This window comes from Perognathus longimembris, chromosome 28 (assembly GCF_023159225.1).
Source record: "Perognathus longimembris pacificus isolate PPM17 chromosome 28, ASM2315922v1, whole genome shotgun sequence".
NCBI classification, from domain to species: domain Eukaryota; kingdom Metazoa; phylum Chordata; class Mammalia; order Rodentia; family Heteromyidae; genus Perognathus; species Perognathus longimembris.
Window position 1 is genome coordinate 51484858 of NC_063188.1, and position 12455 is coordinate 51497312.

The 12455-nt window shown below is 35.4% G+C and overlaps 1 protein-coding gene across 1 annotated transcript in view; it reads right to left on the reverse strand.

Moving 5' to 3' along the window:
* Pof1b (POF1B actin binding protein) overlaps positions 1 to 12455 on the reverse strand; it is an 86499-nt gene that overhangs the window by 41543 nt on the left and 32501 nt on the right. Inside the window, exons 5-6 of the mRNA XM_048336136.1 lie at positions 11689 to 11790; positions 4976 to 5158 (exon numbers count right to left, since the gene is read on the reverse strand). Coding sequence (XP_048192093.1) covers positions 4976 to 5158; positions 11689 to 11790 — 285 coding nt within the window. The remainder of the gene's footprint in view (positions 1 to 4975; positions 5159 to 11688; positions 11791 to 12455) is intronic.

The following is a 12455-nucleotide window of genomic DNA, read 5'->3' on the forward strand; positions in this document are numbered from 1 at the left end:
GGTGAGGAGATAGCACTAATGAACATGTTTTCCTGCTCTGGAAATTTTTCAAGTAAAGGAAACGAAGATGGAGATATTATGTCCACAGAATATGGTTGTGAAGAAAGTTGCCTTGAAGATAAAAATTTGTGTCTTAATATTTTACTCAAATGAATCAGAAAATTTCTGAAAGTATACAGAATTTTTTCTGGGAAATGGGCACTGAAAGAGTCCACAAAGTATACTCAAATTGTGGCTCCTGAACCAGTATAATTAATATAATCAGGAAATCTGGAAATGAAAACTATCTAGGCCCAGCAATCTCCACTTAAACTGACTTTCCAAATATTTCAGGTACAACCTGAAGGTTGAAATCTATTGCCTGTTTGTAGCAGATAGCAATACCACCTTCAAAGAGGGATACAATAGCAGTGGGATATTGGATTGGAAAGATAGTGATTACACATGAAATGTTACATAACCAGACTAACAGTGAAGACTAAATGAGTCTAGTTTGGGGTCTGTCTTTTTTTTTTGTCAGTTATGGGGCTTGAACTTAGGGTATGGGTGCTATCTCTGAGTTTTTTCGATCAAGGCCAATGCTCTACCACTTTGATCTACAGCACCACTTCCAGTTTTTCTGGTGGTTAACTAGAGATAAGCATCTCATGGTCTTTCCTATCCCAGTTGGCTTTTAACCAGGATCCTCAGCTCTCAGCCTCCTGAGTAGTTAGGATTACATTTGTGAGCCACTGATGCTCAGCTGGGTTCTTTCATCATCACAAATCAATGTCAAAGTAATATGAGAGCACATCTATAATCCAAGCTACTCAGGAGGTTTAGATCTGAGAAACATGGTTCAAAGCCAACCTGAGCAAGAAAATTTTTGGGACATCTCCAATTAACTACCAAAAAACCATAAGTGGAGATATTGCTCAAGTGTTACAGCCTGAGCCTTGAGCTCAGAGATAGCATCCACAACATGAGTTCAAGTGCCAGGGCAGGCATGCACACACAGAAAAAGAAAGTGGATGGTTATCCATAAAAATGAAATAAGCAAGTTAGACAGTATAAGAGAAAGCAATAAAAATAATTCATGAGTTTCTAGCAAGAGGATTGTTGAGTTAGCTGACAATGGAAACCAGCACAGTTTGTAAGTGAGAGCTGGAAAGAAAGCCTGATGAGTGCTAACCTAAGTAGAAATTAGAGTATAGAAGAAGAAACAATGATGATAAAAAAATAAGACAAAGAAACATTTTTCTGAAATGATGATATAAGTTGGAGAGTGGCCAAAACCTCTGTGTACCGAAGATATAGAAATGAAGAAAGTAAGCATGATGAGAACCATGAGGACAGAGTGTGAGAACGACTACAGGTATGGGTGGTGACATTCTCATGAATGATTCCAGGTCAGGGCTCAGAAGGAAGAGAAGAAAAGATTGTAAGCTCCTTGATGAAACTGTAGAAGAATGTGGAGAATGACCAGATGGTCAGTAGACAGAGACAGAAGCAATTGAATCAAAGTGTAATATGTATATGTGTGTGTGTGTGTTTGTGTGTACATTGCAGGATTTTAAGGAGAGAAGGTTGAGAGATGGCTGATCAAGACAGATGAGAACATTTGACAAATTAACATTATATAAAATTGTCTTGAGAAACTAGTAAGCAATGGAAAGCAGAAAACCAATAAATTATTTGAACTTCCTTTATAAATAAAGATATTGAACCTTCCATCTTACCCTAATGAGATTGGCTGTCATCAAGAAAATAAACAACAAATGTTAGTGAAGTACATTATATGTATGTATGAGAATAGTATAGACACCTATTAAAATTATAAAAACACATTGGTTCAGTAATAATATTTCATAGCAAAAATAATGTAAACACGGGACACTGAGTTAGGCAATAAGAAATATGGAAAGTTTATTGGCATGGAAGAAGGGAAGAAATCAAATGATTTTTTAAAAAAGTGAATGTGGGGGCTGGGAATGTGGCCTAGTGATAGAGTGCTCATCTAGCATGCAAAAAGCCCTTGGTTCCATTCCTTAGCACCACATATACAGAAAAAGCAGGAAGTGGCACTATGGCTCAATTGGAAGAGTGCTAGCCTTGAGCAAAGAGAAGTCAGAGACAGTGCTCAGGCCCTGAGTTCAAGCCCCAGGACTGGCAAAAAAAAAAAGTGAAGGTGGGCACTGGTAATTCTAGATTCTCAGGAGGCTGCAACCTGAGGACCATGGTTCAAAGCCCACCCAGGCAGGAAAGTCCATGAGACTCTTTTCTCTCGTCAGTTAAAAAACTAGAGGTGGAGCCATGGCTCAAAGTGTTAGAGCCCTAGCCTTCAGCAAAAAAGCTCATGGACAGCTCCCAGGCCATGAGTGACAAAAAAGTGACTCTCCATGGAACAGAATTATCAGCAAATAATAGAGATAAATAATGAATCAAGAAATAGCATGATTACAGGCATATTATTTAAGTGGTTAAATATTTGAAGACAAAGTGAAGACTAGAAGATGGGGATTAGATCTGGAGGTTGAGCAGGGTTGGGATGAAGTACTATTTGACCTTTTCAGATGGGTAACTTAATTATTTTGCTTGGAAATGAGCACTAACTTCTAAAAAGAAGAGATAGCCAATACACACACACACACACACACACACACACACACACACACACACACGACAAATACAAGTTTGACACAAAAGTTCAAAAATACACCATAGCAGAAGGTTGCAAGGAATTAGCAGGAAACAGACAAGGTATTGTTGAAAAAAGTAAGTCTTAAAATAGAAACTAAAATTGTAAAAGGACTAGTGGCAAAGAGACACTTGCACTGCATATACCCAGTTTCAATAATAGTAATGCAGAAGTGAATAGGTATAGGCAAAAAATTGAACCTAATGTTAATCAGTGGAAGGTGATGATTTTATTTAACTAAACACAAAATTTCATTAGGGAATGACTAATGTAAAATAAACACTATAGCTAGCTTCCTGAAGACCTCCCAGAAAAAGCACTGAACACTGAGATCTGTGCTATATAATAACAAAAACTGAATTTTTAAATGTTGGAAACAAGGCCTACATCCTAAATGGAAGTGGTTTACATTAGCAATAGCACTGTCCAAATTAGCAAGACTTTCTCCTTGCCATCTTTCCATCACCTAAAATGTTCCTAGGAGCCTCAAAGCAAAAGGACAAGAATTTTACACACAATAGATGACAATCATTTCAGTCTTTCTTCTAACCATCATCTGTATGGCAACTTCTAAAATATGTTCAGCGGAGCTTTGCCCTGTCACTTACTTGTGAAATTATCACTTCCTTGCTAATGGAAGAAAAATAATCACATCATGTTGTTCTTATTTTCCCTGGGGAAGAATACATGGCTGGAGATATTTTTTTTTAAATTGAAACCAAAATGGGAGAGCATGGAAAACTTACATACTTTAGTTTTATTTAAAAATATTATGAAGCCATATTTTTAAAACCTGGTTTTCAAAAATATTTCAGTGTCTTTTCCTCTGGATAAAAAATTTTAAAGGTGGTTTAGTTTCATCTAAAAATAGTAATAGATGTTGCTCAGTGGCAGTGCACAGTGTTTAGCATGTGTAAGACCCTGAGTTCCATCTTGAGTGTCACGAAAACCAGTAGTGAGGTGTAACTAATTTCTTTTATCAGTACTTTGAAACATCTGGGGGCCTTAGGTTGAGGAAGAAAGGTTCATTTGAACACCTACATTGTGATTGACACTAAGCTAGATGCTGTATTTGTTTTGCATCATTTAATCCTCTTCTCATAGATTATAATGTACACTAATGTATGATTCTTTCCTGTAATTGTTGAAGAAATTGAGGTTTAATCTAGTAGAGGAGAACTAAGGCAAAACAAAAACTAAGGGTTAGGTTGAGCTGCATGAAATTGTTGATGTGACCAATTATAACATTTATAACAATTTCAAATGATGTAATGAAACGGTTCTTTATAATCATCATTAATCCATTTATGTGAGAAATTCAACACTATCTGGGTTGTATTTTAGAGATATATCAGGGCCAAGTATTTCCATGTAGCCTATCAGAGGAAAGACAACTTCAGGCTTTTTGGTATATTGACAAAGCACAATTTGAAGAAGCACGTTTGAAAAAGAATAGATTTTTAAGTCATTTATAGTTCTTTTTGGCCCATATAACCAAGTGTATATTTCAAAGTTTTAGTTCTTATAAATAATCTCACAAATATCTAATACAAAACAATTCAAATTCTTATGTTGGCAGTCTCTTTCCTAATTTGTTCTTATTCTTTTCTTTTGCCTTCCAGAGTTGCCTGTGTAAGAGGTTAATTTTAGATAATGAAAAACACAAATGATGTCTAATTTTCCATTATTCTTGTTACTATTGCTAGTTTTTACCAAAAAAAGCCTTTTTTCTGTTAACACTTGCACAACAGATATTTATAAGGTTCCAAAGTCTTCATAACATAAATGAGTCACTGAAGACTGTATCTGAGATTTTTCCTTGTGAACTAAGTTTTAGTTTCTATTTTGTTGTAGTGTACAATAAAATATAAGCACATTCTGACCCGAATTAGTCTTTTCTTAAAGAAGACATACAGGAAGTAATTACTACCATGTGAAATATGACCATTAAAATTACCTCAGCATCATTTCTAACTCATTGTTCATTTAGATACAATATTTCATGAAGCTATTTAATGTTATACAACTGTTAAGCTTATCTCAGAACTGAGAATCAGTTAGAAATTAGGTATTCATTAATCAAGTCATCACTTCCTAGATTTATGATATTAATGAATCAGAACTGTTTTGTCATTTGAAAGAAAATGGAAATTTTTAATGTTATGACAAAATGCAGATACCATTGGTACAAATTCTCAATATTTTGATGTAAAGTTAATGTGATTACCGTAGTTGATAGTGTGGGAAGTGTGCAATTACATTCCTCAGTCAGATAAGGAATCATGTTATTAATCTCACCTGCTCATGAATCTTGTTTGGTCCACTATGACACAGTTCATTTCCAATGGCTGTGGAAATTGAATCACTTCCTGTGATGCTCTGGATTTGTTGGCCACAGTGAGACTGTTGACAATGGGGAGAGTGGATGATCTGAGGCTGTTGGACAATATGATGATGGCATTGAACTTGAGGATAGCATTCCTAAAACACATATGTGTCAAAATTAGCCACTGAGAAAAAAAAACCCTACTAATCAAGGAGAAACATACCAAAAAAAAAAGCCTCTCAAAATATTAATGTTCTTTCCCACAATAATTTAGAACATGAAGTTTCAAGGTTTAATCGATATAGAGTATTTTGAAATTATCCCTTTGGGAAAATATGTATAGAATTCCATGTTTATTTTTAACAAATAGCTGTGACCAACTACTTACCTAGCTAGGACGGAGAATTAAATGCTCTGATTAAATGACTACTCCAGTTATACTTAACACTAAAAGTATCATGAATATTAACATTAATTAATGTTTCTATGATGATTCAACAGGCACTTCAATGGCTAATCATGTAATAAGACTATAATATTGAAGATGTAGACAGATATAAAATTAGAAAGTAATATAATGTGATTTTCAATGTCAGGAAGCATATTAGCATCGCAGTGGGGGGATCTTATGCTTATGAAAAAGAAGCATAGATTTTAAGAAAAAGTCTCAAACCATTGACTTATAATTCAGAAAACATGAGTCTGGATATTTTGATCATTTAGCCTTACACTGTGACATTCTGTGACACACACACACACACATACACACACGCACACACTTATCAGTTTCCTCATTTGCAATTATATACAGTGTGGATATCATTGGGTTGCTGCAAGGAATAAATGAACAAATGTTTGTGAATTATACAGTACAAAATAGTTGAGAAATAATTCTATTAGTAGTACTATTTTTTAGTAGTAGTACTATTATAGATTATCAACTTCATCTTCACTTATCTCATTAATTTTCAAAAACAGGAAAAAAAAACTCTTGAGGTCTAGCAAAACAAACTGATTTCACTATAATGACAGAGGCAATTAATTGTGAAATAGGGACCTGAGCTCATTATTTCTACCTTAGAGTTCTTTTGCGATTTGAGGATGAATTCATATTGCCCTTGTGAAAGTTTGGAATTTGTTGTTGTTTGAACTAAATGTTATCTTTTTTATTATATGTACTAGTTTTTATTCTGACAAGCATAGAGCACAAACTGAAGAAGCACATCTGGTTATTTCAATTCTCAGGGCTGAAAATGCACTTGAATTTCTATAGTATGTTGCATTATTCTCCTTGATAAGAGGCATCCAGAAGCCTGCATTCACAGAAAAATACTCCTTTGAGTCATAATGCTATGTTCATGAATGTGAAGTTAACTCTGTTTTCTTTGCCTATGGAACATTGACCTATATTAAAATAATAAAATATTTCAATTTTAGGTTTTTTATGGTATAATTTTTAAACCATGTCAAAAAACAAAACGCAAAAGAATAAATGCTATATATTCTCTCCAGTATAACTTATAAAATAAAATGCATGTATATTTTATTTATTCATTTACAAATATGGATAACTGTTTTCATATGAATAAACAAACTTCAAAGAATAGCAAATCTTGTGAAGAGAAATTACAAACATGAAGCTTCAGATAAAGAAGCTTGGATACCTTTTTATGTTCTTTTTGCTTTCTTATGCTCTTTTAATATCCTGAAAATTTTTTACCACATTTGAAAATTACTTTTAATTTATAAAAAATATTTTTATAGTTGTTGTTTTTTTTTCCAGAGCTGAGGACAGAACTCGAGGCCTTGCGCTCACCAGGCAGGCACTCTTCCGCTGAGCTCAATCCCCAGCCCCCTATAGGAAATATTTTTAAAGAAAAGGAAACATCCAAACAACCACACTTTACAAAATAAAGGTTGACTTGGTAGACAAATAAAAATAATGTAATCAGTACTTTTAATTATTTTCTCAAGATTTCGTTCAAATAGGACACATTTTGTAAAGTGTTTCCAGTGTTAGAAAGTAACTAAATGGTATAAACAACAGTTTTACAAATCTGGGGAGTAAATGCAGTATCCTTTTATGCCAAAAAAAATCTTCATGTAAGAGTTGGAAGCATGGATCAGTTGGTAGAGTGCTAGGCAATGAGTGAAAACATTAGGTACTGAGGTCTAGTCCCAGTCTTGTACATAAAACAAATCTTAAAGTAATGATTAGAATATAATCCCATTGACAGTCATTCAGTGGCTACTGGAAACTAATGAAACAGAATCTCTCCTGAAGGAAAACAAAAACCAAACCAAAAACAATACAAAACTATGTGCCTCAGACACTTAGGTCATATCAACAAAAGCCAATATATAATAAAACGAAACTCATTCTTTAATTATCTTCTTTTCCTAGCAAGTCTATTGGCTTGATTTTTTTCTTCTTAGTTTTTTAATCCTGGGTAGTGACTTGAGGGCATGAGCTGTTCCACCAACCATTTTGCTTTTTTGGTTTTCAGGTAGGGTACCATGCTAATGTTACCCTGCCTGAAATCCTCCTATGTCCATCTCTCATGTACCTGGATTGCATGCGTGTGTCATAATACCTGGATGCTTTTGAGACATGATTTCACTAACTTTTGCTCAAGCTGACCTTGAACCTCAAACCTCCTGTTTCCATCTCCAAGTATGGGAGTTACGGTTGTGCTCCTTTCAGCTAGCCTCTGAACTGTTCATTAGTACCACTGAAGTCTTAGCAGATTTTCAATTTTCCTCGTTGCTTGTACTTTTTTGTGTGTGTAGTGCTTGGGAACCCAGGACTTCACATATAGTAAGCAACTGTTCTACCACTGAGCTAACCCCACATCCCAGTTTTCAATTTTTCTGCCTGACTACCATATATTTGAGGCATCTCAAATAAGTATTCAAGGCGAAAATAAAATAAAATGGTGATTACTTATCATGAGTTTTTTTCCCTCTGATGGAGAGAAAAGAATGACACAGCTGTGCGCTGGTGGCTCATGCCTGTAATGCTAGCTAATTAGAAGTCTGAGATCTGAGGATCATAGTTCAAAACCAGTCAGGATAGGAAAGCCCACGAGACTCACCTCTAATTAGTCACCAGAAAACCAAAAGTGTTGCTGTAGCACTAGCTTTGAGGAAAGAGCTCAAGGACAGTTCTACGCCCTGAGTTCAAGCCCCATGACTGACTAAAATTAAAAAAAAAGAATTATACAGAGTATAAAACATACAGATTAAATAATTATTTTGCAACTGCTGTACTTCATCACCCTTCCATTACAATGACCTCTTTCTTGAACAGGTCTCATCTCCTAAGAGTTAGTCTCTTCTGATTTTGTCACAAGTGACAGTAAATCCTCTGGCTTTAGCCAGCTTAGTCTAGGGTGTCTTTGAGAAAAGCACCTTTTTACCAAAGTAGTTTACTTCCTTTCTGTTAATCTTGTGAGAATTGTTTTCTTTTTCTGAAAAACTTGCTTTGGCCACGTGGCTTGGCCCTTATTAAAACATCTTTGAATTTTAGTTACATCCTGTTAATTAAGCCACATCCTCTTGCAGGTTGTGAACCTGTGCTCAGCCAAAGCAATCAGAATGGCAAAGCCTGCTGGGTTAGGAATAAAAAGAGAGCAGCATGCCTACATGTGTGCTTGCTTGCCACATTTTTGGCTGATGGAACACCTTTCTTCAGAAGTAAACTTTGCTTGCTGAGTTCATTTCAAGTTGGTGTCCTTATTCCCATGCCACACCCTGGCATCCCATGCCATTTCTAACACTTCCATCCTTGAGAAAATTTACCTAGAGCACAGAGTTTATAGATTGTTTCATCTGCATGGCTCCTTTTACACTGAAAGAGTTCTCAAAGCTGTTCTACACCTCCCAAGTCTTTTTAAATCAGAAATAAGAAAAACCAGATGGAATCAAATCAACATTGATGTTAACAGTCAGCAAAACTCTAACTGTTGCAGCTGCATAGGTGATAATATAATACATAGGAAAATCAATGTTTTATCTTACAACCCATCAATTAGAGTAGCTGTCTATTCTGTTGAAAACAAGAATCTGGAAGCATCATCAAATAGCCTTACTACTTCTATGTGCAAAGCTTGTTGTTACTACATACAGCAGCCAAGTCAGAAAAAAATGACAGCTATATAATTTGGTATAATTTGGTATCTTTAGTAAAACGCACTTTGGAAAAGAAGTATTTGGTGAAATGTTTTGCTTTGTATATAATGTCCAGAAATACTCTGCTTTTCTGGAGCAAGATGAATGTTTTAATACATATCAAATCAGGGGCTGGGGATATAGCCTAGTGGCAAGAGTGCCTGCCTCGGATACACGAGGCCCTAGGTTCGATTCCCCAGCACCACATATACAGAAAACGGCCAGAAGCGGCGCTGTGGCTCAAGTGGCAGAGTGCTAGCCTTGAGCTGGAAGAAGCCAGGGACAGTGCTCAGGCCCTGAGTCCAAGGCCCAGGACTGGCAAAAAAAAAAAAAAAAATATCAAATCAAACCCTTCAGACTGTATTTAATTTTTTATCAAACCAAAATGTGAAGACTTTATTGGTTGTGAGCCTTAGAGTTTACTCAATTTCATTTCTGCTAGGCATCAAGCAATAATGGGTTTATTCATAAGAATCTGGTAACAATTTCCCATATGTACTTACAAAAATAAAATTCAAGTTGGATGCTAGTGGCTCACAGCTAAAATCCTAGCTATTCAGGTGGTTGAAATATGAGGATCCTGGTTTGAGGCTAACCAGGACAGGAAAGCACATGAAACTTTATCTCCCATTAACTTACAAAAAGCTGGAAGTGAAGGTAAGGCTCAAGTTGGAGCCTTGAGCAAAAATGCTCAACAACAGAGCTCAAGCAATGAGCACCATAAGTGAATGAATGAATGAATGTGTTCTTATGCCAAGAAGTAACCTTAAATAATTTCAGTATATTTAATTTGTATATGAGAAAATGACATTATTATTCAAACTGGTATTATTTAGTTGTAATTATGTCTTAAATTGTTAGCCTCTCAAAAATAACTTTGAGATTATAACCTCCAGTAATTTAGAAAGTGTCTTTATTTGGAATAAGATGTTAGTAGATGTAATAAATTTAAAAAATGAATAGGATGGGTTCTAATTCTATATGACTGATGTCCTTGGTGTTTTTTTTAATGTGTAATTAGAAGCTCAGTGCCAGTGGATCATGCTTGTAATCCTAGCAACTCAGAATGCTGAGATCTGAGGACTGCAGTTTGGAACCAGCCTGGACAGGAAAGTCCATGAGACTCTTATCTGCAATAAATTACAAAGAAAAGAAAAAGCCAGAAGTGCAGCTGTGGCTCAAATGGTAGAGCACTGGCTCTGAGTAAAAAAGAAGCTTAGAGACAGTGCCCAGGACCCAGCAAAAATGGGGGGGGAGCCCAATTTGTATATACACAGAAGGATGTCAGTGTGAAGACTCATATGAGGGATGTTTTGTGAAAAGAAGGAATTAGACTTATGTATCTACAAGCCAAGGAAGGCCTGATACTAGCAGGACCTAGGAGAGAAGTACAAAAGAGATTTCCACCCCTTGGGGGATTCAGAAGGATTGTGATCCTGCTACACAGTGATTTCAGATTTCTAGCTCCCCAAACTGAGATGATGAATTAGTGTTGTTTTAAACTATCCACTTTTTAATGAGGTATGTATCTGCTGAATTCCATCTCTAGCACTATATACTTACACACACACACACACACACACACACACACGGGCACAAATAAAGAAATGTCTCCTCTTATGGGAAAATATGATGGGCTGCTTTTACTTAAAAATGTTCAAAGCCAGGAGCTGGTGGTTCACTTGTAATCCTAGTTTCTCAAGAGGTGAAGATCTGAGGATGGAGGGTCACTACTAGCCCAGGCAGGAAGGTGTGTGAGACTCTTACTGTCAGTTAACCACCAGGAAGTTGTAGAGCGGTAGCATTGAGAACAAAGGCTCAAGGACAGCACCCAAGCCCTGAGTTCAAGCCAAGGACTGGCACAAAAAATATTCAAGAGACAATCCTAGGCTCCAGCCAGATGGACATATTTGTATCCAGGAAAAGAGCAATGCCCAGTAACAACTACATAAGGAATATTCAATGACCAAGGTCCTAGTTCAGTTTTTGTACTGTATACTAGATATCTCAAGTAAGGTTTAAAAATGTGCTTCAAAAAGTTAGTCTTCTTTGTCTTCACAGTATAACATTTTACTTATCTATATATACTCTTGTCTGTATGTATATATACATATAATTATCTGTGTATATATACATATCACTCATTGGAATTTTATCTTAATTTTAAAAATGAAACAGAACAAATTATTACTATTGTAGCAACAGTTTCAAAGGAAACATAGAAGACATTGAACTATCTATGTTAAATTCAGATTCTGCCATTCAATTTCTAGGTTACTTCTAATAGAAACTTCAGTTTCCCATATGGTAAAATGGGAACTAGAAGATTTTATATGATAAAATAAGTATAAACGTGTTAAAGGCATGAAAAGCTGTAGACATCATGACATATTACTATCATTCATAGGAGTCTTGCCTAGTACTTGACAACTGCAGAATATTGGAGTTCTATTAAAATATTCATAATCCAATATTTCACACATATGAAGCAAGTTTAAAAATAGGGATTACTTACTTGATCCATATTCAACTTCTCCACTTTTCTTATTGTTTTCTCATAAATAACATTGTTTCCCGTGAAGAAATTACTTCCTCTTAGAAATGGAGACAGTGGTTCCTATAAGATAGTAAAGAGCACATTTTACTTTGAAACTTATCTTTTCAGAGGAGCATTAACTCAAGTAAATATCTCACCTTTAATGCACTCTGAAGTAGTAGTAGATTTTAGGAGGAAAGCAGAATAATCCTACACTAAGCTTGGCAGATATAGAGAGATAATAATAATAATAATAGTACATTGTATCTAAGAAAATAGTTTCAGTGTCTTCTATTACTTCTTTTTTATTGTCAAAGTAATATACAGAGGGGTTAAAGTTACATACATAAGGCAATGAGTACATTTCTTATCAAACTTTTTACCTTCTCCTTCGTTTCTCTCCCCACCCTCCCCCAGGTTGTACAGTTGGCTTACAGCATATTGTCTTGTAAGTACTGTTGTTGCATTGGTTCACTTTTACCCTTTGTCTCTCTATTTTGGGGTTTCCCTCCCCTAGTTCCAATAAACGTACATACAATACCCAGTGTATTTTTGTGAATGCATGGGGAAGAAAGACAAAAGAAAAAGGCATAATTTCATAGAGGACATTGGAAATAACAACATCAAAGATAAAGTGGTTTTAACTTTTCTTTGATGTTGTTATTTCTGATGTCTTCTATTACTTCTTACCAGGGCTTTTGGAGGTATGCAAAAATTTTTTTTTCGGTTCTTAATAAGTTTCCTCT